The sequence below is a fragment of the Hipposideros armiger genome, unplaced genomic scaffold, assembly GCF_001890085.2.
Source record: "Hipposideros armiger isolate ML-2016 unplaced genomic scaffold, ASM189008v1 scaffold_106, whole genome shotgun sequence".
Lineage (NCBI taxonomy): Eukaryota > Metazoa > Chordata > Mammalia > Chiroptera > Hipposideridae > Hipposideros > Hipposideros armiger.
In genome coordinates, this window is record NW_017731456.1 from 2,488,308 (window position 1) to 2,515,967 (window position 27,660).

General features: G+C 39.7%; 1 protein-coding gene across 3 annotated transcripts in view; it reads left to right on the plus strand.

The window, feature by feature from the left end:
• The first annotated feature begins 1,476 nt into the window (after nucleotides 1-1,476).
• Nucleotides 1,477-27,660, plus strand: part of IL12RB2 (interleukin 12 receptor subunit beta 2) — a 78,639-nt gene continuing 52,455 nt past the window's right edge. Inside the window, exons 1-8 of one of the 3 annotated variants that reach the window (XM_019646773.1) lie at nucleotides 1,477-1,810; nucleotides 5,943-6,078; nucleotides 12,562-12,673; nucleotides 14,184-14,471; nucleotides 20,845-20,959; nucleotides 22,426-22,610; nucleotides 23,826-23,968; nucleotides 25,070-25,220. In XM_019646773.1, the coding sequence (XP_019502318.1) occupies nucleotides 12,598-12,673; nucleotides 14,184-14,471; nucleotides 20,845-20,959; nucleotides 22,426-22,610; nucleotides 23,826-23,968; nucleotides 25,070-25,220 (958 nt within the window). In that variant the 5' untranslated portion in view covers nucleotides 1,477-1,810; nucleotides 5,943-6,078; nucleotides 12,562-12,597. Of the gene's footprint in view, nucleotides 1,811-5,942; nucleotides 6,079-10,232; nucleotides 10,293-11,670; nucleotides 11,834-12,561; nucleotides 12,674-14,183; nucleotides 14,472-20,844; nucleotides 20,960-22,425; nucleotides 22,611-23,825; nucleotides 23,969-25,069; nucleotides 25,221-27,660 lie in introns of those variants that run through there. The other 2 variants (XM_019646774.1, XM_019646772.1) reach the window with 2 other exon arrangements.

Below are 27,660 nucleotides of genomic sequence, written 5' to 3' on the forward strand. Positions count from 1 at the left end.
GAGAAAAGAGAACCCTTGTGCTTTTGGGGGGGATTGCAAATTGGTGCAGCCACTGTGGAAAACAGTATGGAGGTTCCTCAAAAAGTTAAAAATAGAGCTACCTATGACTCAGCAATTCCACTTCTCGGTATTTATCCAAAGAAATCCAAAACACTAACTAGAAGAAGCATATGTACCCCTATGTTCACTGCCACACTATTTACAATAGACAAGATATAGAAACAATCAAAATACCCATCAATAGATGATTGGGTAAAGAAGTGGTACATATATAACAATGGAATATTACTTTGCTGGAAAAAAGGTATGAAGTATTACCATTTGCAACAACATGACTGGACCTAGAGGGTATTATGCTTAGTGAAATATGTCAGACTGAGAAAGACAAATACCCTATGATCTCACTTATATGTGGAATCTAAACAACATAAATGAACAAACAAAAGAGAAACAGACCCATGGATACAGAGAAAAAACTGATGGTTACCAGATAGGTGGGGTTGGAAGGCTGGTGAGAAAGGTGAAGTGATTAAGAAGCACTAATTGATAGTTACAGGAATCACAGTGATATAAAGTACAGTGTGGGGAATATAGTCACTACTATTGCAAAAACTATGTATAGTGTCAGATGGGTGGTAGACTTATTGGAGGGATCACTTTATAAATTATATAGCTGTCCGACTACTATGCTGTACACCTGAAACCCAAGATAAAATACTATTGAATGTCAACTATAATTTTAAAAACATAGTCACGGGGATGCGTAGTGATAGGTAATAGACGTATGGTTATCGCTTTGTGAGTTATGTAAATGTCTGATCCCTATGTTGTTCTGTATGCCTGAAACTAATTAAAAAAAAATCTAAGAGATAAGAAAGCATTATGCCATAGTGTATGCAACAGTTCTCTTCATTTCTTACTGGTACATAAGGAATGGTATGTCTTATAGTTGATGAATTCCTGGATTCAATGAAATACTGTCCTAAGTAAGGGTACTGCTGTCATCAACCTCACTGCATTTTGTGCAGTTTTCCCTCTTCCTTCAGAATCCCTCTTAGAACATATAAAACATGGGACCACTTAGGGTCGGTGTTGTGCCATCTGTTAATGTTAATTTCTTTCTTTCTTTCTTTCTTTTTTTTTTAAGATAGCAAACCCAGATGAAAGTTCTCCTATTTTCTTCTTACACCCTAGTCCAGGACACAGCCGACTCTGGAGACCAGGCCCTAGGGCGCTTCTGAGCACAGATGAAGAACTTATCTCTCTGAGTCAAGTTATCTGATGAGTGTCAACCAAGTGCCACGTCTCTGTGGCTGTGAAAGCCCAGAACATGCTTTGGTTGTGCTTATCATACCTTGGTGCAGAATTCAGCACTTTAAGCCGTCCTTGCTGTCTTCTGAGGCAGGTTTTACTCACCGCATTTTACATACCGTAAGGGGAAACGGGGGTGTGGAGAGAGAATTACCTTGCTCAAGGCGACACAGGCACAGCCCACCAGCGGAGGAACCGGTCCCTGGCCTCCTTCGGCCCCTGCGTGGAAACCGCAGGTGCCGGCGGGGCAGCATCGCGCCGCTGAATTCTGTCTACAGCCGCTTTCCCTCCGCCCGGCGGCGGCCGCGGCTCGACCCCTGCTCGCTGCCACGCCCGTGCACTGCCGCGCGCAAACGCCCACCCCCGGGGTCTCCCAGGCCGGCGCGGCGGCGGAAAGTGGGGCGCTGGCACCCAGACGCCCCGAGAGCAACACGTGCGTCCCAGAGCACTCGGGCCACCAGGGCCGTACCGGTCCCGGCCCGCAGGCTGACGATGCGCGGTGAGTGACCAGGGGCTCGGGTGGGGCGGGGGTGCTGAGGACCCCAGGGTACCGGCTGAAGCTTCAGTGCTTCTCTTCCCCCCAGGGCTTGGGCGGTGGCCTCTCCTCATCAAGGTCCTCATTCTCAGGACGCCGATGTTCACTTGAGGGTGCTGGGTTGGGGTTTGGCAAGAAGGAAGAGAGGGGGCGAGCAGGCTGAGTACCCGAACCAGAATCATGGGTGCTTGCGGCAGGGAGGAGATCGCATCTGGAAAAGGACAGAGAGCACCCCTCAGTGTCCAGCCTTGGTCCCGGCCCACAGGCATGACTCGGGGCTTGAAAATGGACCGTCTGTAATATATTGAGGCTCTTACTTAGTCTTGCATGGGGGTGAATTGTCCCTTTCTTGGCAGCACTTTCCTATGGCCTCTGTAGACAGACCCAGAGTCCCTGCCTAGCCAGTTACTAGCAGAATGCAGGGGTGAGTTGACTGACCAGCCTCAGTTTTTTCATCTGTGAAGTGTCTCTTTAAGGAGACCCTTCTCACCTGGTTGAAGGGCACTAAATATAAGCATTGTAAGAGATTAGGATCTTATATATCAAGGTCTAGATATAGGTCTTAACAATAGCAACCCCAAAGCATACAAAAAGACTTTTCCCTTAAAGAACAGGGCAAAATTAGTCTTTATCCTTTTTTTAAACTCTGGATAATTGTTGCAGTCCCCTATGTATATATCCTGTGTTGATAAAATCTTTCTTGAGCACCTATTATGTACCTGGCCCTTGGGTACACATTGTTATCCTATATAACACTTTAAAAACCCAGTGAAGTGGTTATTATAATAGTATTCCCATTTTACAGATGTGGACACGTTTGCACTTTCACGGGATAGTCTCACAAGTTTCTGGTGCCAAACACAGCTCTCCTTGCTGTTGCAACTCAGGCTTATAACATTATAGCCACCTCCAGTTGGGCAAACAAACATTAGATTCTCATTTTCCATTAACAAGTAATGGTTATCTCTGCCCAACATATAACTGAAAGGACCTTAGTGGCTAAGAGCTGACACTTTCCTCTCCATTTTAATGTGAAATTCTCAATCCCTTTGTTAGGCAGGAAAGGTTCTGGAAGAGTTTGCAACATTCACTTATCTTGCGTCATCTTTCTTGCATATCGTGATGTTTACATAGTATGGTAAATTCCAAAATTTTGGCAAGCTCTGAATCTTTCCTGTATTAGAATGAGTCCTAGTGTGAAAAAAACATTCTAAAACACCTGTTAGATTTTTATGGAAGAAGAATCCTCAAATCACAGTAGATGTTGCACATTATTTGTCAATTGTGGACTTATTTTTGAGGCATCACACACCTGCCTTGCTCCCTAGCCAATTATTTGCCATCTTTATAATTATACTCACAACAGTCCTCTCAACTTCTAAATGTAAATTTGTGCCAACTAACCTGTAAAGAGAGCCAAATCCCCAAGAAGCCTTGTCCAATTTCCTTTGCTCTTGGAACCTTGTGGTGCTTTTTACTAATGGTAGCTCTTTTTTTAAAAGTACAGCTATGTATTGAACATCTATTATGTTCAACACATTGTGCAGGTCGCTGTAGAGAATATAAAGAAATGTAAGACCCAGTCCCTGTCCTCAAGAAGTTAAGACTCTGGGGGAGACAATAATTATGAGAATACTTAGTATGTCACAAATGATAGGTGACATGAAGTTACTTATTATATAGGAGGTACGAGGCCTAGTTTTAATCAAATTAATCTTTCACTGGTGGGCCAGATACATGGGCAAAGAGAGAGGTCAAAAAGCAAGGCTCTCTAACTTAATTCTGATAATATCCTTGAAAAGTAAGTGATATGATCCCTTTTCTTCTAATAATAGCAAGTGATACTGTTTACTGAGCTCTTGCTATATACCAGTCACTGGGCTAAGAGCTTCTCATTTAACCTACCCAATAATCCTGTGAGGGAGAGGCTATTTTTATTCTCATTTTACAGGAAATTCAAGCATGGAAAGTAGTTCTGATTAATTTAATTCTAAATTTTCTTCAGAGTTTTGTGCATGTGTGTGTGTGTGTGTGTGTGTGTGTGTGTGTGTTATCTTGGTCACCTTGAAGATTACCCCACCTATACAATAGAGATACTGATAGTTACTTTATATAGTAGAAGACCAAATATTAACAACTCAATTATATGCTCTGAATTGTGATAAATTGCTAAGTCAATACCTATAAAAGATTATTAAGATTAGAATCTTAATGTATATCTCTTTTGAGGTGATATGCAGAGGAAAAGGAAAACGTTAAGTAACATGTCAGGCAGAGATGCTGAGACATGAGGCTGTTAGTACAGAGACTTCAGCTGAATTCTTAGACCTTGAGGAACATTGCAGAATGGTGATTACTAGTCCCCCTACAGTGTACTTCCAATTATCTTAATATAATTGTGAAATTCTTAGAAAACTCTCAAAAACAAAGTAATTGTAATGCACTTCAATATTTTAATGCCTCAGAGCAGTTTATGAAACAACTCAAGGTAAAGCAAAACTTGCCAGGATTTCACAGTATGCAAGATCCAAAGGTAAACCCTCAGCCCCCAAATAGGATGATTGAGGGTGTCCAAGGAGAGACCTTTCCAATAAACTAAGAAAAGTCAGTGAAACAGATTTAATTTTCTCCATAAATGTTGGCTATCATTTTACAAACAAGGAAAAAAGATTTTGAAATGTGAAGTTACTTGCGATGATGAAATGAGAAGTGAAATGTGAAGTCACTTGGGATAGAAGTAGAGGAACCAGAATAGCAGCCAGGGCCTCTGGCCCCAAACACTGTGCTGTTTCCAGTTGGTCATCATCCTTCCCAACAGAAGATGGCTTATTTTCTTTATAGCTCTAGAAGGATGCAGAGAGTAAAACTAGAGAAGGTTGGATTGTTAAAACTTAATTGAACAAGTGTCGTGAATATGGTGGGCTTGTGGAGCTCATCAAAGAAAGACAAGAGGAAATGTAGCAAATAGCATCAGTTGATTTGAAAGTACCTTGTTTCTTCAAGACTCCATCCATGTCTTGTTTCTTCTTTTTTTGTTTCTATTTTTTATTGTTCTATTGAGGTAATGCTTGTTCAATATATAAGACAGCTCACAGTACAAATGATTCAGGGGTTGGGGCAGGATAAGATTCCCTAATGCATTTTAAATGTAACTTGTTTACACACAACATTTCAGGTGCCTGTTTATTGTGTCAGATATATCTGAATTATTGAAATAAAGACACATAGAATTGATAGAAAGAACTTTCCAGAAAAACAGAAAAGGAAGAAGCAAAGTATAAGGGGATCTTTGTGAAGAAAAATGATAAAGAGGGAAAAGAGGAAACACTCTGACTGAAAATTTAAAAGCACCCAAACTTCAGAAGCCTACTGAATTTGAGGAAAAGAAGAAAGTTCCTGTGCATTGTAAAATTAGGACTACAAATGCTATAAATGTGAGGTGAGAGAAAATTCACGAAAGCCTTAGCAGCTTCATAAGAAAGGGAAATGGGTGTGTGTCCAATTTGGCTCATGTAAAGGGTGATGGGACTATTGAGTAGAAAGATAGAAAAGCAGAGAGGGTTGATGTGTTTCTTTCCTTTCCCCTTCAAACCATCTAACATGGCATGAAGGGGCTGATTTGATCATGGACTGACAAGCCAGCATTTGTCCATGTTGTATGTTAGATTCTTCACCAAATAGCAGACACAGAAGGGAAAAGGAGACAATGTTTCAGTCAAGAAACTGTTTTGTTTGTTTGTTTATTTGTTTGTTTGTTTTTAATGACTTAGCTCATACAGAAGACAAGGTTGGCCCCAATGACTAAGTTGCAAGTTAGCTACTTGGTGGATTTGATTTTCCTTTTCCATCCTCATGATGGAATGACTCCTTAAAGATGGTTACATATCATATATGCACTGGGTGTTTCATCCTCTTTTGAGGGAGATGGGCGTCAGAAATAATGATCAAACTTCTGAAGATTAAAGCATTAGGCATTATAAGTGCTTTACTAGGTGTGTGTCATAAAGATTGTATGTAATGTGCATGGTGCCTGGAACAGAGATCAACAGGCTTAGCATTTCTATTAAAGGTAGTGTTAACTTGTCATTATTTTTAGTATTATGCTGCTACTGCTGCTACTGCTGCTACTGCTGCTACTGATTGGAAGCAGCCTCATATGCTGGAAGTAAGGTTGGATTAGAAATCTGGAGACCTATGTTCTGATCTGGATTCTGCTGTTAATGTGACCTTTGGTAAGTTCGCTCTTTTCTCCAGGCTTTGATTTATCAACCTGTAAAATGTAACATCTTTCATTTTGACCTCCAAAGTCTCATACCGGTAAGACATGTCTCTAAGTATCTTTGCCAGAAGGGAAGGATTCTGTGCCCTGCTTCATTGAGTCAAATGGGTAATTAATGGCATGCGTTTGTAAGACAGCCAGCCCCGGTGCCCATCAGAACATTCCCTTGGTGGTTCTGCCCTGGCCCAGACTCAAATGTCAGCTGTTGAAGGGGAAGGAAGCAGCAGGCACATGGTACTTACTAGCAAACCTTTGAGGTTTCCTCTTCCTCTGACTTATTAAATTACCTGATAGCCAAGGTTAAGCATAAAGAGTGCCTAACGTATGATTTTATCTGGTCTCACAAAACATGTAATTCCAGTACATTGAAAGTAGTGATTTAAACAAGAAATGCAAAAACAGGTGGCAGGAAGGAAAATGGGAGTTAGGCTCTGTGTAGTGCCTACTCTGTGCTAGGTATTCTCACGGTCCATGACACTATCACATTAACCTTCCCAAAACGTTGTCTAGGTCTGTATTACTTACTGTACCCATCGCATGAATGAGGAAGTGGCACTCTTACGGTTAATCGCACACAGTGGAACTGAGATTCTCTAGCTTCTTTCTTTCCACAATACCATGCTGCCTCTTGAACTTAATGTGGTGCTACAGAAGAAAAGTAATGTGGAAGTAGAAAGTGTTTCTGCCTATGTGAAATTATCACCTGTGGTAAGGGTTTTTCCTGGCCTAGTAAAATAAGATTTCAAGTAGTTGCGTATTTTGTGTTTCTTCCTGGAGCAATGGGGGAAGAGCCTCTGCCTCCTGCCGGTGGCTCTATTTCTGGCTGGTCCCCGCCTCCCTCATTGAGACATATTGTTTTCACTGTCTGGAAACTGTCACAACTTGAGTGATGAGTCAATGACATAGCATACTCTTTGTTTTTCTGATGCAAGATAGAGCTGTAGTTTTAATAGCAACTCTCTCCAGGCAGGCTGAATGAAGGATGTTTACAGTTGATAAGAGGTTTCATTTTATTGGAAGATACCTCATTTACTTGAAGGTCTTTGGGGTTCTGAGTTTCTTATAAATGGAGAAAGCTGTTTTACCTGGAATTCAGAGAAAATGAACATGTTTGTGCTTAGATCAATGTATGATATAAACTCAAATGTATCCTCTATTTTGCCTATTTCATATATAGTTTGTATATATACATGTATATTTTATATATACACATTCAAATTTTTTTTATAATCAACTGAATATTTTAGTATTGAATATTTTACAATTTGGAGAATGTTACATAAATTGCAATACACATTGAAAGATACCCCGTAGGTACCCTGTGCAGCTAGGAAGCAGAAGCCTATTTAATCCCTATGTGTCTGTGTATTCAGTTATCTTCTAGTACAATTCATAATTTCCTTGATGGAGAATATTCCAAATTTTAATGAAGCAACTAAGGTAACGACAATAAAAACTTCTTAATGGCATCAGTCACAATGTTGCAGAATAAGATTTAATATAGTTTTAACATAATTACATTAAACTAAACTAGAAGTAAAATAGATGAACACAGAAAAACCATTTAAGTTTCATTCAGTTCAGCACACACCTACTATATGCCACAAATTGTGACCTCTGCCCATGAGGAGCTTGCAAGCCAATGGAGGAGACAGGTAGATACCTAAGTAAACTAGTTCTATGTAAGACTGGTGCTAAGACAGGAGGATGCAGGATGCTCTGAAGATACTAGTAGGAGGCTTCAGTCTGACCTGAAGACATAAGTAAGGCTTCCTAAGATCTGACAACTTCTTTCCATCTCTAGTACTATAACCGTGATCCACATCATCATCGTTTCTTACCTGGATCTCTGCAATTGCTTCCCAACTGGTCTGCTTGCTCCCACGCTGGCCCGCTTACAAGGGGCTTGTTTGTTTGTGTTTTGTTTCTGCGTATGTGTGTTTAATGTAATTCATATCTTGTAACACCCCCCAATTAAAACCCAGTTCAATAACTAAATAAAATCTCTAATCAAACTTAAAAAAAAAATCAGTGGTTTCTCATAGATTTGAGGGTAAAATCCATGCTCCCTTCCGTGGCAAACACGCCCGTGGCAGAGCTGGCTCCTGCCTTCTCCAATTTCATTTCATACGATTCTCCCCACGGCCACTTTCCCTAGCCACCGTGACCTTATTTCTGACCCCACCCACAGCAAGCTTGTTCCTGTGCCTCTGGCTTTGCACTCACCATTTCTTCTGTCAGGAAAATGCTTTGTGTTTTCACTTGGCCTGTGCCAACCTCAGCTCCAGCTTCACCTGCTGGAAACACTTTCATGGACCCGCTTCTCGTCTCCTCAGGCTCTCTCTTCCTTTAGCCACTCCTGTGTTCTTCTGTCATTAACTAAATCTATTTGATTGCTATTTATTTGCTTGTCGTGTGTCTCCCTACTCCAGAATGTTGGTTGAATGAGAGCCACAATGCTTTCTGTCTTCTTCTCCACTCTGTCTCAAGCCCCTGGCACATAGAAACTGCTAAATACATAAGTGTTGAATGAATGACCGAATAAAAGGTATCTGAGCTGAGTTGGGATGGATGAGCCAGCCTAAGAACAGTGTAGCATGAACAAAGACACTGACATATGGGCCAGCCGAGTGGCGCGTTGGTTAAGAGCTGGCTTGGGACGCCAGAGGGCCCTGGTTCGGATCCCACATATGAGGGCCAGTGACACTGCCCTCTACAGCTAAGATGCTGAACAACAGCTCAACCTGGAGTCGCCAGCAATGGTGTAGGCTGCAGACCCTGCTGCAGTGGGTTGCCATGGGCTACCGTGTATAGCCAGCAGCCGCCGCCAGCAGCCGCTGTGAGCGGCTGTCCAGAAGCGGCGACTGATCTGCCTCACCCAGGAAGAGCGCAATGATGGTGCCAACTTGGGCCAGTGAAGCAACGTCCTCCACAACTAGACTGAAGAACAGAAGGACAGCAACTTGTCTGTTCCCCTTCCCCCAAAACCCCAGCGCTGTTCCCATCCCTCAATTCCCCAGTAAAAATCTTTAAAAAAAAAAGATACTGACACACGACTTGGGATAAGATGTGCGGGGGAACTATAAGCAGCTCAGTGTTACTAGACAGCTGAGTGTCAGCAGAGAGTGGCAGTAGATGTGGCTGGTGATAAAGACAGCAATTAGCTCAGAGAGGCCATTGTAAGTCATGGCCTTGGACTTTATGGTTTAGAGAGAGGGAAGTTGTCAGATTTCTATTTAGATCAGTGTTTCTCAAACATTTTTAACCAAGACCCATAAGAAATACATTGTATGTTATCTGTAAGCTGAGATCCATCCCCAGACTTTAGAGGCCATCATATTCCTTGGCTCATGGCCCCCTTTCTCCATCTTTCAAGCCAGCAGCAGCAGGTCCACTCCATCACACATCACAGTTCTCAGCCTCTCTCATCCACTTTTAAGGACTCACATGAATAGATTGGGCCCATTTGTATAATCCAGGACACTCTCTCCATCTCAAGGTCCTTAATTTTAAACATATCTCTAAAGTCCTTTTGTCATGTAACAATACATTCGCAGGTTCTGGGCATTAGGCCATAGACATCTTTGGTGGGCCATCATTCTGCCTACCACAGGGATGTTTCGGGAGTTTTCTATAGGTCATATTCCCTCCCTCCTCCCTCCGTCTCCCTTCCTTCTCTTAATAACCATTTATTAAATATTCTTTCCCAGTGCTAAGTGCTGGAACACAGCAGTGAGCAAAACTGTCAGTGTTCTGCTCTCATGATGGCTTAAATTCTAGCACAAAGATAGATGACAAAACAGTAATCGAGTACATACATTGAGTCATTACAGATTGTACCAAGAAGGCAGTAATAAGTAAAAACTAGCTAGTTGGGCAAGACCACTTTAGCTAAGTGGTCAGGGAGGGACTCTCTGAGGAAGTGACACATGATATGAGATATGAAGGATGTGAGTAAGTCAGCCCCTAAAATCCGGGTGAAGAGGATTCTAGCAGAGGAAATGGAAAGTGCAGAGTCCCCAGGGCAGCAAAAGATGTGTCTTGTTCAAGGAAGGTTCTGAAGGCCAGTGTGAATGGAGCAGAGTGAGCAGGGCAAAAACAGTAGAGCAAATGATGTTGGCCAGACGGGAGAGGTGCGGCCATGCAGTGGCTGAGAGAGCATGTGTGGTAAGGACTTTGGATCTAACTCTAGCAATGGGGATCTGTTGAAGTGTTTTAAATAGTGGTGGTAGTATGAAGTGGTAATATGTTTTTAATATGAAGTGGTAATATGATTTATGTTTTTAAAAGGTAGTCAGCTATGTGGAAATGATTTAGAAAGGGGCCAAGATGGATTGGAGAGACACATTAAGGGGCTACTTTAGTCATCTAGGGGAGAGATGATAGTAGTTTGGACAAGGGTGAGGACGCAGGAAAAGGAGAGAAGTGGATTGATCTGTGATGTATTTTGGAGGTAAAATTGAAGGGTCTTTGTGATGGTTTGGTTTTAGGGGATGAGAGAGGAATCATGGGTGACTTCTAGGTTTTTGAGCAAGTTAAGGGATAAAGATGTTATTCACTGAGATTATTAAAAAGGCTGGGGGAAGAACCAGTTTAGAGTAAAGAGACCAAAAATTCGAACCGCACGTGTTAATGTTGAGTAGTCTGTTAGGGGTCCAAGAAGTGATGCCAAGGAGACAGACATGTGAGACTGGAGCTCAGAGAGATGTCTGAGTGCAAGACATACATCTGAGAGTCTTCAGCATATCGATGATATCTAGCACCAGGCGAAGATGAGATCCCCCCGGTAGAGAGTAGAAACAGAGAAAAAAATAATGTCTTGAGTGAGCTGATATCCTCCAAGAGTTAGACATCAGGAGGAGAAGGAATAGCGTATTGAAAAGATGCTAATATTATTTGGGGCTACCCCGAGAGATGATGAGGCTAGCATTAGAGGAGTCAAAGGAGCTAGTGGACACTTTCTTAGGAGCCCACTAAGGCAAGACTGTTATGTCTCTATCACTCAACATTGTGTGTGGCACATGAAAGGTACCCATCACTGTTGAATGAATAAGTGAATTTTTCTGAGCCTTTCCACTATGTTCTGGCACATTTCTAGGTATGGGAATAAGAAGTGAACATTTGTATTAGCTGGTTCCCAGTGGCCTGACATCACAGAACTTCCCAGCCTATTTTATGAATTTTTAGCCCTTTAATAGGATTTAGAGAATTTGCTAATGACTAGTAGAGCCATTCCTTAGTCTTATATTTGGAAACAATCAGAAATCACCAGCTTGTATTTTCCAAACCATTCAAAATGAAAATACTTAGTAAAATAGTAAATAATAAATAAGCAAGCAAACACACAAGTAAAATTGAACTTCCATAGAAAACCCAAACAATCCCGTAAGAACCTTTGGAATTCCTCTTTTCCTGCCAAAGAGATCAATCTTTTACTAAGTTCCAGGGAGTGTTATGAGCCACTTTTTAATCTTTTACTTCCAGAAGCACATGACTAGATCAGAAATTCTCATTAGTCTTGGGGGTTCACACTGCTATGCTTGACTATGATGATTCATCCTGTTTGGAAGAAAAAAAAATAGTGTAGGACTGAGGCTCAGAAGAATGAATAACTTGCCAATAGCCTCAAAGTATTTAAACCCAAAGGCCATGTCTCTTCTCCCACCTTTTGCTGACCCCAAGAAGATTAAGTGACATGGGGATTAGAGGTGACTAAGATTTTCAATTTACTAGTTTTTTTTTGTTTTTTGTTTTTTTTATTGTTAGTTTCAGGTGTACAGAACAATGCAATAGTTACCCTTTTCACCCTCACAAAGTAACAACCCCCCTCCCCCCATCCACTGCCCTCCACCCCCGATATCATGCTTATCTATTACAATTCCATTGAATCCGTTCCCGCACTCTACTCCGTGTCCCGAGGTTATATGTATATATAATTATAGTTGACATACAGTATTATTCAACATCAGTTTCAGAAATACAATGCGGTGGTCAGGCCTCTACATCAACTATGAAGTGGACTCCCCTAAAGGGCATTGGTCCATCTGGCCCCCTAAGAAATGCTTACAACGTTATTGATTGTATTCCTCGGACTATCTTTTTCTATCCCTGAGGCCATATTGCAATTACCAATTTGTATTGTCTCATCCCTTCCCCTCTCCTTCATCCCCACCCCCTCCCAACTAACAACCCTCAGTTCTTCCTCTGTGTCTCTGAGACTATCTCCATCCCAAAATGCCCATCGGTAGATGACTGGATTAAGAAACTTTGGTAGATTTACTCAATTTACTAGTTTTAAAGGTATAGTTCATTATTTTAAAAAAAATCTTAACAATATAGAGAAAATTAAGGGGGCATTCTAAGCCTTTCTGAATGATGTTAGTTCTGGTATTTTCTGAGTATATTTAACATGAATAAATCTGTCTTCTTTTACAAGGAAAAACATAGAGCTGTGTTCCAGAGGTGACAGTTCATGGCGCATACAGTGAGAGTGTGCTATTTGGCACTTATTTTTATCATCATGTCACTGTTAGTTAAAGCAAAAATAGGTAAGCTATTTCTTTAATCTAATCTGTGGAAGGCTTTGTGGTTTAAATTTTCAGTTACAAATGAAATATGCATTTGTGGTAAATGTTCTGATAGTTGGTCTTTTGTAGTCAACCTCCTGTCATGTAAGCAGATAAGTCTGGTTCTAGGTATGTAACTAGTAAGTATTTTATTTAATTTATACTAATGATTCATGTAAGAGTCCAATCATATCATTTCCTCTTAAGAAAGTGACTAGGTAACCAAGCTCAGCATCATGAATTAATGGTTTACATTATAGTGTATTTAATAGAGGGTATTTATGGGTGAATTCAGCTATGCTAAAAAAAAACGGCTTGCATTTTCTTTACTTTTTCTATTGGGAGATTATTTTGGACTTTCTGGCTTATTAGAATCAAAGATCAAAGAAGCAGAAAACAAACATATAAGTAAGATAAGAGAGACTTAGTTTTCGTTCTGAAAATAGAAGTGAGAACTTACGTTAAATGAGTTTTCAGCACTTCCTTTATTAGATTTAAATAACTTTTTTTTATCAATCCCTATTTATGGTAGTTGATCCAAGCAATCTTACAATTACCCAAAAAAGACTTTCAATGGAGGTGTTAATCAGATCTAAAAATTCAGGGTGAATCTATAACCCTGAGGTTCTTTTATTGGCAATTACTAAGTACCACCAAAAACTGTTAATTCTGAATAATTGTAATATTTATTTATATAAAAACTTATGGAGAGTAAGAATGGCCTCTCTTTTAAATTAGAGTTAAATGTGGTAACTGGCATATAGTAGATAATATGGAGAACTCTTTTAAAAAGAATACATTTATGTAATTTCATATTGGCTGTATTGGATAATGGTTCATCCAGTCCAGGATCTTACATCTTGAAGGGATACCAAAATATGGCACGGTGAGACCTAATTTCCATTTTTGTTGCCAAATACAAACACACCAGAGCCCCTGAGTATTTTCTGTTATAAAATAATGTTATAGATTATACATACTTTATACCACTAATATAGCAAAAAGGGAATTATTCTTAAAGCTGTTTGTAACAGCTTTTTAAAATTGTTTCTTTTCTTTTCTTCCGGTATGAGTATTGAAGTAAGCATTATAAATCATAAATGGGGATGGAAACAAATGTGATTTATTCTGGGAAGTACTTTTTAGTAGTCTGGTGAATAATTTACATATAAAGAGATTGGCTTTTCCTGGAACTGTTCTTGAATGTTCTTCCAACCCGATTTTCTCACCACTTTCCTATTTATAGTTTTGGTTATAGTATTACTGTTTTGAAAAGGATGCATATTTCAATTCAAATACAGTTAGACTTTAATATGTTGGCCTTCTGTTCTCATTGTGCATCATCAGTACAGCCAGAGCAACGGAGGTTATTTATCTTTGCATGATTTGAAGGGGGGTAATTTTCCCCTGCTTTTGGGAATTACACAAACCCTCCGTTTTGAAATGGGTTTCTTATGTGCTGACCGAGTATTGCATTTGTGTCTTACTGCAGATGTGTGCAGGAGAGGAGATGTGACTGTGAAGCCTTCCCATGTAATTTCACTTGGATCAGCTGTCAACATTTCATGCTCTTTAAAGCCCAAACAAGGCTGTTCTTGGTATTCCCGTAATGACAAGTTGATCCTCTACAAGTTCAGCGAAACAATCAAGTCACAGCAGGGTCACACCCTCAGTTTTCAAGACTCAGGTCTTCCTCTGGGTACAACACTGTTTGTCTGCAAACTGGCCTGTAGCAATATTGAGAAGATTCGAATATGTGGGGCAGAGGTCTCAGTTGGTGGTGAGCATTCCATTCCGAATTCCTAAAAGTTGATGATCTTTTTGGTATTTGTCATGTGTTAAGCAGAAGTCCAAATATAGGACAGTGTTCTTTCTTCTCCTACCACATAGATAAATTTTTATCTTGAGAGCACCATGAGCACCTCAATGTGAGAAGTCTAGAGATCAAGTCAATTGAGGTCTTATTTGGTAAGCCTCTGTTCTCATTCTCTTTTTCTCTCCCCCCCCCACTTTCTTCCCCTCTCCCCCTCCCTCCTTCCTCCTTTCCCTTTTTGTTGTATTAAGACCATTTACCTGTTGTCCTTGAAGTCCAATGCAGGAAAATGAATCTCTGCAGCTGAGTCTTCATTCTTGACTTATGACAATTTGTTCAAAGCAATAACCTAAAATGAAGAAAGAGATGTCTCTTTTGCCCTATGCAGCCCAGGCTGAGTACCCAGGGCTGAGCACTTTCCCCCTCTCTAACGTAATGCCCAAAAAATAGTTCTTCCATCCACACTTACTCCTGACCATTGGTTTTCATACTTAGCAGAGGTTATAAAGGAAACTGTCGTTATACTTATTATGTTTTCCAGAAAACCCCCTGAAGCAAAACTGACATGCAAGCAAAACTTCATGAAGGAAAGGGAGTTGTACAATCGCAGGGAAAGAAGGGTGAGGGAGTGAGCCAGAAAAGTACCAAAGCAAAGACGAGGTGGTTAAGTTACTGAGCTGTCTATCCTGGGTCAGAGTTCACCCACAGGGCATCAGCTCCCCCATACCTCTAGAGACACTGCCGGTTCCTCCAGGCAGCTGCTGGGGATAAGAACTAAGATGTGAGAGTTGGCATCTGCAGCATGAGTCACAATGCACAGGGCGAGCCAGCAGAACACCTGCGTGCAGCTTGCAGCGTGCAGCCTGCAGCCTGAAAGGCCCAGCCAGACAAGCCAGTGAGCATGCATGGGCCCTGAGAGATCTCGTGGCCCTCTGTGCCTCTGTGGTTCCAGGAAAGCTCCGGAGTGACTGGTGAGAGGCATGAGGACAGTAGGAGGAAGTGCTACAGCAGGCTGCCCAAGATGCAAGGACAGGGTCCCAGTCATAAAGACAGTGATATAGAGCTCAATGAGGCTCATTTCAGGAAAGATGGAAACCTCTTCTCTGTGACTTATAAGGATATGGCTGGTGAGCAGGCAATCTTCCTGGAGTGTCACCAGAAGCATTGAGCAGAACACTGAGCAATGGCCAAGCAAATCATTAGGGGGTAAGAAGACATAAACTAGGTCCTCTTCCAGCTCAGGGTCTCCTGTTCCCACCACTTATGGGTCACTTACTCCCAGCTCTGACAGTCTGTGGTGTCATAAAACGAGCATGGGCTTTGAATTCCAACCCTGCCACTAGCAGTGTACCCTTAGACAATGTCAATACTCTGAGCCTCAGTTTCTTCATCTACATTATGAAGATACTGACACCTACCTCATAAGATGCTTACAACGATTAGATGATACCTTGTATACAAAGTGCTTAATCTAGTACCAGGCACGTAGGAGGCACTTAGGGGATGAGCACTAGGGTTGCACTTCTGTCCAGTTTTACTCTTTGCTGCATGTGTGCAGCATGCCAGGGGGCTGAGCACGCTTCCCTTTAAAAAGTGGAAGCGTTGGTTATAGACAAAATGAGAAGTTTTCTAAAAAACACCAATGGTCCTCACCTCCCTCATCCTCAGAACACTTGAATATTTCACCCGAGTAATTCGTCATTTTACCAAAGCAACGTTGCATATTTGTATTAGCCATTCCCAGCCCTGTAATGTCAGTTCCATGGTGCTGCTGTTGTTTTCTTTTTTAGCAGGCTAGCAATATCTTTGGGAGTCAGTATTCTTGCAGATGTCCTTAGCCATTCTGTCCCAATTCCTATTGTTGCTCAGATACATTCAAGTGCTGCAACTCCTTTTTATTTTTCACTTTTCTGTCCAGAGTATGCAGATGCATTTGTGACAATTTGCAGCAATCAGAAGATCTAGGGAGATGGTGAAGAGGATCTGGAGCAGCTCAGTTGGGTGGTGCTACCAGCATGTTGCTTGTGCAGTGTGCTCAGGTCTTAACCACACCATCAAGTGGCTGCTGTCTGAGCAAGTATAGCACCTTTGAGGTCAAGGACAGACTGGAAGCAACACCTTTTTCTGAGTATGGCTAGTCATTCCAAGAAAAAGCACAATGAATGTTGGTTTCACCCAAGGTAGTAAGCTTAATACTATATAGTGAAAGATTAAGCAGCCCATTTTCTTTTTTTGTGATAAGCAGTAATCCATAGTGGCATTGCATATCCTGAGAGGGCCTGTCACAAAGCTGCCTGGTTCTTCTGAACTGGGAATGGGGAAATAGCCTTTCAGCCTTTTCTTCCCTGACCCTTCCTGGGCTTGTGCTACTCTGCTGCCCAGAGCTCATCCAGACTGTAGAAACTAAGCAATCAGTGCTCTAGCTTAACCTTGTAGGATTGATCCACATAGGATTGCCTATTTTGATAATCAAGGCAACAAATGAAACAATGAATTGCTACTCGGTTGTTTTCAATATATGTTTGGTTGTTGATTATTTTTGAAAGCCATTTTTCTAAAACTTTATTTCCCATAATAAGAAGGGTTTCTAAAAACAACAATAATATTCAATGATTTATTATATTGTAAACTATTTTAACTTTCAGAGGTTTTGATTTCTGTCCTTTCCTTGGCATAAGCTATTATACATTTGTATTGAGGAGAATTAGGTCTGTTTTCCCCTGGGACAGACAGTTCTCTGCCAAAACCAAGTCCTGGGCTGAAGTAGACACTTTGATTTCATGGTCCATGGAACTCACATTGAGAAAGATGATTTGTGGGTTAAAGCTGGGGTCTTTGAAATGAGAGTCTCTGCAAACTTTTAGGAGAAAAGGTGAAGATGAGGACTAATTTTGTCATATGTAAAAGTATCAGGTACTTTATATCTCATTTGGCAGTCAGAAGACTCTATGCATGGTTAGGGTAAAGATGGTGGTTTCAACACATGTGTTTGCTTTCATTCCCCCTGAAATAAACCCAAGATGCAATAAGGAAAGTTTTCTAGAGTTACAAACCCTAAAGGACAAAAATAATGGGAGGAGAGATATATCAAAACATTTTGGAAGCTAGAAAGCAGGTGGACTGGTGATAACTGGCTTAGCCTACTGCTGGCAGTGAGAAGTCAAGATGCAACCTGATTTCATGCAGAAGCTTCTATCCTAGAAAGACTCAGAAATAGATGATACCATGTACTTCTGGGAATGAGAGTAAAAGTGGGGCTACAAATGAGAAAGTTGATTAAAAATCTATTTTAAAAACAGATTCTTAGATCCCCTTCCCAATTCCATGTAGCCAGACAATCCCTGCTCCACTACACTGGCATAAGACTGGAGTATCAGAGGGACACTGAACTAGTTTCAGCCAGTTTGGTTGAGATTGTTAGTACCATACAAAAAAAAAACACAGAGGAACTAAAGGAATGTTTACATACAGCTCCCTTCAGGCCTGTACCCTGCTACATGCAGATTTGAAAATTCTTTTCAAGACAATCTGACCAGGCCAAGAGGAAATAGCTAAAATTATCGACAACAGCAGTTCCCCCAGAAAACCTAACCAGATCACCCTGGAGGGATGCCCAGAGTCAGCAAATGCCACTCAACTGACACACATGTAGAGCTACAATTCTAATTTAGTGTCTCACTCACATATATGAGTAAAAATACAAGGATCTGAGGAAAATGTCTAACATGAAAGACAGAAACCAAAACAAACATGTGGAACAAAGCATATAAGGATACTGGAAGAAATAGAGTATATGCATGGAGAAGAAATGTTAAAAAACAAAAAACTATCCTTGATACCCTTAGAGAATTAACAGAAAATATTGCATACAGAACAAAAATAGAATGCTATAAAAGAGGGAAATATGCAGAGAATAGGAAATATGCTCTCCCCCCCCCAAAAAAAATAAGCAGAAATGAAAAACTCAATAGGAGGGTAGAAATATAAACTGAGGAGGTTTTTTCCTCATACTAGAGCAAAGACACCAAAAGTTTTTAAATATAGAGGATAAAATATAAAATTAGAGGGAAGTCCAACCTATGGAAAATAGGGATTTTTAGAAAGAAAAAAACAGAGAGAATCTCAGAGCAATAAATCAAGAATGTTTCCCAAACTGAAAGACAAAAGTTTCCAGAATGTATGAACTCCTTGAGAATCGAAAACAATAAAAGAAAATGGACCCTCATTAAGCACATCTCTGTGAAAATTCAGAATAGTGGTGACAAAGAGAAGAGTCTACAATTTCCAAAGAGAATAAATAGACCATTATAATGGTTCAAGAATCAGAATGATTTTGGGTTTCTCAACAGCAGCCTAGAATGTAGAAGACAAAAGAGCATGGTCTTCAAAATCCTGAATGAAAATGCTTTTCAACCTAGAATTCTATACTCAGCCAAAGTATCAGTCAAGTGTGAGGGTAGAATAAAGACATTTTAGCCAAGCTCAAAACACTTTCTCTACTGCACCCTTTCCCAGTTAACTACTGGAGGATATACTCCACCAAAATATATAATTAAATCAAGAAAGAAGAAAGCATTGGATCTAAGAAACAGGAGCTCCGACACAGGAAAAAGGAGAAGGCATTTTTGGGACACTGAAGATTGCCAATCCCAGAATGACAGCTTTGTACCAGGTGTGGAGGCAGACCCATTGTATTGGAAAGTTCACAAGGCTCCAAGAAAGAGGTCTTCAAGAAGATGAAATTGATAGAATTTTCAATGCATCTGAATATGTTGAACAACCATTCAAATAGTTGGCTTGAGAGCTTGGAACTATATTAATAACAACAACAACAAAACTAAACAAATGGAAAAACAAGAGAATTAATTACTAACTCCAAGATAAACAAAAAGTTGTATATAAAATGAAAAGTTAACATAGTATTTTAAGTAGCTCAGTCATAAGTAGTGTATATTGATGTATAAAGTGTATCTATAAACATATACAGAGGATGCCAAAAAAATGTGTACACATTTTAAGAAGGGAAAAAGCTGTATTAAAATTGTAATACTCAATATATACCGATAACAAAAGATGAATACAAGTCATGTATATACATTTTGGCACCCCCTGTATGTGTGTGTGTGTGTGTGTGTGTGTGTGTGTGTGTATACCCAGAGAGAGAGAGAGAAGGAAAAGAGGAAAAGTCTATTCTAAGAAAAGTTTATTATTCTATTAAAACTATATGAGCTACACTTTGTCATACCCATTTTATAGATAAAGAAAATGAAGGTCTGAGAAGTCAACTTGGCCAAGGCACAGTGCCCAGTATACGGTGTGTGCCAAAGACAAAAAACATTTATACCATTAATTACAGCTTGTTTCAGTGCAGACAATATCTAGGGCTTTAGTGGATACTTGTTTTTCTCACCCAAGAAGGAAACGTCTACATGTGGGTCTCAGGATGAGGGTAGAATAAGATGACTGTTACATCTGAGAAACTCCTAGCTGTGGGTTCTGTCTTTGACTATAAAATGTCTTCATTTAAAAATACATACCTTAGTTTAGAAAGGGCTATGTCTGCCTGTATACCTTTGTATTTCCACAGCTAGCACTGTGCCTAGCCCATGGAAGGTACTCAGTATCTATGTACATAAAGAATTAATTTATAAATGTTCATAAAGTACTCCAAGTGTTGTGCAGAAATTAGATTTAGGTGGTACAGCCCAGAAGGCTATGACTAGGGCCAGTGGGTAGAAATATCTTGGCAGCAAATTTCAGGTCAATCGAGAAAAAGAGCTCCAAATTTTTAAAGGTTACTAATATTTGAGTGGGCTTCTTTCTGAAAAGGTACATTTATCATCACCAGGGTAATGGACCCAGCCCTAGATTTTTACCTGTCAGGGAGAATAGTAGAATATGGTGGTGAAGGCTTATTCTCAAGTCGGCCACCTCTTGGCTGGAGCCCAGATTCTGCCACTTTGTAGTTTTGTAATCTTGGGCAAGATGCTTAACCTCTAAGTTTTAGTGCTCTCTTCAATAAAGTGAGGATAATAATAGTATGTACTGGATGTAGCTGCTATGATGTCTAATTGAGAAAAAAATGCACATAAAACACTTAGCATAGGACTTGGTATATAGTAAGTATTCAATTCATGTTCACTATTATTACTATTGTTAGTAAAAGAATTTCTCACCTCAGAGGCAAATTTGAATTTGATAGAATCTAAATTAGCTCTCAGCTTGTCTAGATATGGGAGACATAGAGGAAGTGTTATCTTGTTGAGAAATAATAACAATGTGATTGAAATATCACCTGTGTGCTATTTAAAATATATGATTTTGCTCTTTATTTTTAAAGTTGTTCCAGAACAGCCTCAAAACTTGTCTTGTATACAGAAGGGAGAACGTGGGACTGTGGCCTGCACCTGGGACAGAGGACGAGACACCCACCTATATACTGCATATATTTTACAGTGAGTGAGAGGCAGTTTCTGCAGCTTTTCTGTGGGTCTTAGGTGACATTTAGAAATCTCTACAACTTCTAGTTTTACCAAAGAAAAGAAGCAATAAACACCTCTGGATAATTGCATACTTTAAAAAAACAAAAACAAAAAACCTAGTGTTCATCAATTAAAACAGGCTCATTCAGGGACGGCTGAGTGACTCAGTTGGTTAAGAGTTGGCTTAAGAGCACAAGCTCTGAGCAACAGGGCCACTGGTTCGATTTCCACATGGGCCAGTGACGCTGCGCCCGAGCTGAGCTGTCGCTGAGCTGCCAACAGGTGGCAGGATGGCTCAGCTGGTATATCAACAAGATTGCCTATTTGATGGTAGGCTATGCCCACCTGCAACTAAGACTGAACCTGGCACCTTGAGCTGAGCTGCTGTCTGGATGACTCAGTGGATAGGGTGTGCGCTCTTAACAACAAGGCTGCTGGGTTCGGCTCCTGCATGGGATGGTGGCTACGCCCACCCACAACTAAGACTGAACACAGCACCTTGAGCTTAGAGGCCACAAGCTGCCTGCCGACCGGAAGCCAGATGGCGACTGGCGCCCTCCACAATGAAGACTGAAGAAAAACAACTTGACTGGTCCCCTTCCCCAATTCCCCAACACTGTTCCCCTCCCCCAATTCCCCAATAAAATCTTAAAACAAACAAACAAACAAAAACAGGCTCATTTATCTAAAGTGTGAGAACGAAAGCCTTAGGTCTGATGTTTAACTCAGAGATCTCTTCAGCGCATCGAAGGCCCATGTTACGGACATTGTTCCCTGCTCTAGTAGAGTTAGACTGGCTGCATTATATCCCTTTCCTCTTTTACAGTTGCAGACTCATGGGGTCATGATATATATAAATAGACTGTTCCTTGTAGTAGCTTTCCATTAGCCTTGGAGGAGTTTCTTTTGAAAGCACCTTTGCCTGACCTGAGAGTCCAAAATGAGAGCATCTGAGATAGTCTGTTCCTTGGAGTTGATTCCATAATCCCATCCAAAGATCCAGCTGGGTACACTGTGCCCAAGTGAGCAAGAGATGGGGGAAAAAAGTGGGTGGGGCCCAGGGTTCCAGTCTATACTAGGAACTAGCACTTCTGTGCAGTCAAGGCCAAGGTGGCCATGGATCCTTTGGAGAATGATTGCATCTGCCCTGAGGAGCCCAGATGTCACTGGGGTTTTGGGAATTGGGGGAATATAGGTATGGTCACTCATCTATATGAATGTCAAACAAATCTCAGTCCTACCAAAAAAAAGGAGAGGGGAAATATGGTCCCGTTTATGACCATAGAATACAAATGTTCCCATAGTGTATCCCCTCTTCATAAGACTGACCTTAAAAAAAATGTCTAGAACTTTAAATATTGGAACATTTTGTTCTTTTGTACTAAAAGAAGAAAATAGCACACAGAATGTCCTGCTAAACACAATTCTTTTATTTACAGGTTAAATGGATCAAACAATTTAACTTGGCAGAAGCAATGTAATGATCAGTACTGTGACCATTTGGACCTTGGAATCACCCTAACCCCTGAATCACTTGAATCCAGTTATGTAGCCAAGGTTACCGCTATCAATAACCTTGGAAGTGCTTCTTCATTTCCATCTACATTCACATTCATGGACATAGGTATGTTTCATTTCACTTTTTATAGGCATCATACTTTGGCACATGAACATTATTTTGAAAATCACTTAAATGTTCTATACGTGATTGTTTCAAAAGGGACAGTGGTTGATGGAAAGTGGCCAATAGGCGTAGACAAAGGACCAAAGTTACTTTGATACAAGTAAAAGGATGCATGATCCTAGAGCTATATAGACGTGGCTGTGTAAAATGGGCTATTCAACATTATTCTCTCTATTGGAGAAATAAGAGCCCCTGGCTTCAAATCCCATGAAGGCACCAGCTGCCAGTGATACCATCTGACTAAGGAGGAGGTCCTGTGAGGTTATTCAAGAAACTCAATGTAGACCCTTCTTGACAGAGGTGTCTTTTTGCCCCCATGGCTACTCCACTGTTCTGAGTTAGGCTACATGTTCTGGGCTAGAGCAGCTGGTGCAAACTATAAATAAAATATATCAGGATTCAAATGCATCTTGCTCTGAGAATATTTACCTCCACCCCTCTCATCAGCTTGGTTGCTGCAGTGAGCCAGTTCCAGCTCATTTCTGAGCAAATATAATTGGCCTAGTTGAATCAAAGGCCAGTCTCAGGCATTCCCAAATTCTGCCCATCCCAGGTAAGACTGGGTTTCTGGCCTGCTTGAAGTTCCAGCCTCATTCTATGTGTTTCTCCTCTCTCTTCCCACAGCACCTCTTTTCATACATATTGTTAACTATAAGTCTGAACATAGGCATTTACTATGCATTGTCCTATGGCATTTCTCCCCATCCTTCCTTTCATCCCTTTCCGGAGACTATTCATCTCTAAGCCTCCTTCTTTTCCTCTTACTCTTTCCTTCTCTCCTCCTGGTCCTATGCCCCTTTCCTGTAACTATTTCTACCAATATTTCTTCTTTTGAGGCAATCACCACTAGCCACCTCTGCCTTCTCAGCCATGGGAACTCTTGGGTTTGGCACATTGTTTTTATTTAAATCATTGGATTAAATGGAATTGACATGATCGCTAATGTCTGTGGTAGTTTATTTGGTAAAAATGAGGGTAGATTAAGGGGAATTATTTTAATGACTCAGAAGCGATCGAACTTATTATTTCTAAAAGCCAGGGACTCACCTCTTGTTTATTTCACCAAAGTTGATGGTTTTAACTCATCTTAGAAATGAGTTTTGTTCAACTCTTTATAGCTCATGTCAATGCTTTTATGTTTGTCCTGGTTACCAGTGAGGCCTCCTCCTCCGTCGGACATCAGAATCAAATTTGTGAATGCTTCTGTGAGCAGATGTACTCTTCAGTGGACAGATGAGAATCTGGTGCTACTTAATCGACTCAGATACCGCCCCAGTAACAGCAGATCCTGGAATATGGTAATTGTCTTTAGAGTGAAGGGGGTCAACAAGGAAGGTTTTTAATATTACTGCGCAGATCTCTGTCTTTTCATACCAGCCAAATGTAGAGTTTAAGAATATTTAACCCAAAAGTATATACTGGAGATATACTGGAAATTGATACATACCTCTGTTTATTTAAGAAATATCTTGAGGGCCGGCCGAGTGGCTCAGTTGGTTAAGAGCTCACTCAAGAGTTTGAGCTCTGAGCAACAGCGGTTCGAGTCCAGCCCGAGCTGAGCAGCCGCTGAGCTGCCAACAGGTAGCAGGATGGCTCAGCTTAAAAAAAATAATAATAATAATCTTGAATTCTGATCACTGATTTTGAAATTTTTAAGTCACAAGCTTCCATAAACCAGTATTAACTTCCTATAATTTATTTTGAGTGACCCCCTACCCCATTATTACTTTTTAGTATATTTTTTTTAACATATTAGAAAGAGAAATATAGGGACTGTCCATAGAGGATTACATGGAATTTAGTATTCCAAAGATAAAGCCCCACACTTTGATATACTATTAGGCATTAATTTTTTTTTACAATAAAAGTTTTAGGATTATAATCTCTTTCAGTACTTTTGTAAAATATAATGGCTTATAATGACAATGGATGCATTTCACATATAGCTGATGCTCAAGAGAGGTATAGTAATGAAATATTTCTTATATAATTAAAGTTTTTTGTTTGAACCCAGTTCTATATCTGTGTTAAAATATGCATCACAATCTAATTGTGACCAAATTAAAAATAATCTCTACTGTAGAAACATCTCCAAGGCCTTTTTGAAAATTAGTAGTTTTCAACCTTTACTCCTTTTCAGCTGGTTTCCAGATCCCTCTTGGAACTCATATTAGATAGGTTCTAAATCTCAGGAATATTTTTGGTTTTTTTTGAGAAGCTGTTATTTCAGATTAACATTATGTGTACTCAATAACCCAGTCATTAATATTTCTTCTCATTGAATGGCAGATCTGAACAAGTAAAAAGAGTTATCTGGTCTAGTATTTTACCTTTATGTTAAACTTGCTTAAATTAATTTAGTATTAATAAGCACTTTTCAAAATCTTGTCTGGTTCAAGGTTAATACTACAAATGCCAAAGGAAGACATGATTTGCTGGATTTGAAACCATTTACGGAATATGAATTTCAGGTTTCCTCTAAGCTACATCTTTATAAAGGTATTTGGAGTGACTGGAGTGAAGCATTGAGAATACAAACACCTGAAGAAGGTATGTGTCAAAAAAAAAAAGAAAAGAAGATGGGGGGCAAGAAAGGAGGGAAAGAAAAAGATGTAATGATTTCCTTGGAGTAGAATCTCTAAAATACTGGCACTGAATGAAAAAGTATGATTGCAATGATTGACAAGTTAATTTTGACATGAACTTAAGGCCTGAAATTGCCCAGGGAGATATGTTTATATTGGAGGACATTTTTAGCATTAGGTAAATCTTACTCCTGTTTGCCACAGAGTTGGCATCTTGGTTACAAGCTTGTGCCTCAGTAACGTTTGGTTTTCACTTACTATCTCGGTAGTGCTCTCTTATACCACAAAGCTAAGCCAGTAATTGATTTTATTTTATAATTAAACCTTGGTGCCCTTTACCTTTCGGATTCTATGAAAATTAATCTGGCTTTATAAGCCATACTAAAAACTTGAAAGAAGGAAGACTCTGGAGGTATAACATTTTAAAGTAAAATTTAACATCCAGCCATCTTTGTGCTCCAAATATTGCAGCATTGCACTTCTTCCCACCTTTGATACTCACTGTGACCAGATTGCCCATAGCTATGAAAAATATATCAAACGTATTTTTTAGACTTACAGACTTTTCTTTTTGGTAATTATAGGGGAGATGATTTTATTGAAAAATCAAATATTTTATTGAAGCAAAAATGCTTATATGAACTGTATGCCAATATTAACAAATCTTTGGAGACACAAAAAATAGCCATCTGAATAGTAGTTTTCAAAAGCTCTCAATTAGTAATATAGTATGGAACCTTTTTTTTTTATTGGGGAGCAGCCATGGTCATTGGTTACACATTGCTTTCATGCTACAATGACATGTGGACTCTTTTTTAAGGAGGGCACAGCTCATGCGGCCCATGCAGGCTTGAACCAGCAACTTTGGTGTTACCAGCACCATGCTCTCACTGAGCTAACCAGTCACCCCTGGAATTTGTGCAAATTAGGCTCAGAGGAAAAAATATTGGTAGCATATAATCCATTGCTTTATTATCTGGAGACTTTGTAATATTAACTTATTTGTGAAACCCATGAATGTGTGTGTACCTATAAACTAGCCTTATGATTAAGTTACATTCATTTTCTGTGAGGTATTAATGGCTTTTGGTAACTGATGACATTATCAGTGATACCTCAGTGACATTCAAGGACCTAAAGAACCTATTAATAAAACATAATTATTAATATATAAATTGTAGAATAATTGTATATTTTTCTTTCTCCTTGTATGAATTGCATCTCTCTATTTAAAAAAATGTTTAAAAATGAATTCATCCAACAAATTAGAATTTATTTCCACTCATTTTATGATTTAAAAAGTCTCTTAAATTACTGTTGAGCCACGTGCTCACTGCTTAAATGCTTGTCATTTTTATAATCCAGAACTTACTCTTATTATCCTTTTATTACAGTCAATGTAATGTAGTTTTTCAAAATATTTCATGGATTCGATTTTGTTTATACATAGTGCAGATAAAATTCTTGAAAATGGGCCATATTTTGTGTCCAAGTCCAAAGTAGTAAATAGGCTAAAAAATATTTAAAAGTTATATCACTTTAGGCTGAATTATAAACAAGGAAAACTCTAGGCTTGTGAATTCTTGTCATTCTTACATTGGATAATGACCTGTTTAGAGATGTGTGAAAAGATTTTAAGTGTTTATCTGTTGAATTAAAAACCCTTGAAGATAAGACAGTAACTTTCTCATATCCTATAAAATAAACCACCATCATAACAATGAGTGCAGCAACTTGTTACAGTTATGAACTCATGGATGGTTGTGAATTGAACCAAGGGAGCTGGGTTGTTCAGAGTAATTGCAGGCATTCATAAAGAGAGAAACCCATACTCTGAGATATACCACAGTAACCAAGTTCTGTTGGCTTCCCTTCAATGCCTGAATCTCCCTTTTGGGTGTTTGATCTTTCTGTGGGTTGTTACAGGATCTCTTCTCTTACTCTGCATGGTTTCACATTTACCACTATTTCTGTCATCAGTTTCTTTATGAAACACCACTTGATGTAAACCTAAAAGGTGTGACATTTTTTTTAGCACTTCTTCCTTTTAACCCCTTACGTGTGTACTTATATGTAACTTGGCATTTAAAAAAAATTACTAGTAAGCGTTTTTTTTTTTTAATTAGTCTCTAAAACTGTGAATGATCCTTTGCTACCAAAACTGAGAGCAATATGCTCTTCTCGTAGATTGGGCACAGTTATTTATATCATGACATTCGGGAATGAGGCCATTATTTATTCCATAATGAGTCTTTCCTGTATCATTAAATTTAATTCCAGTCATGGTCCCCTGTGAAAAACACATTTTAAATGACCACTCAGTAACGGGGAGGAGGGAAGAAGCCACTTTCCATGTTTAGGAGGACAGTCCCACAATCAGTATCCATCAAAGGCAGGCCCAATAC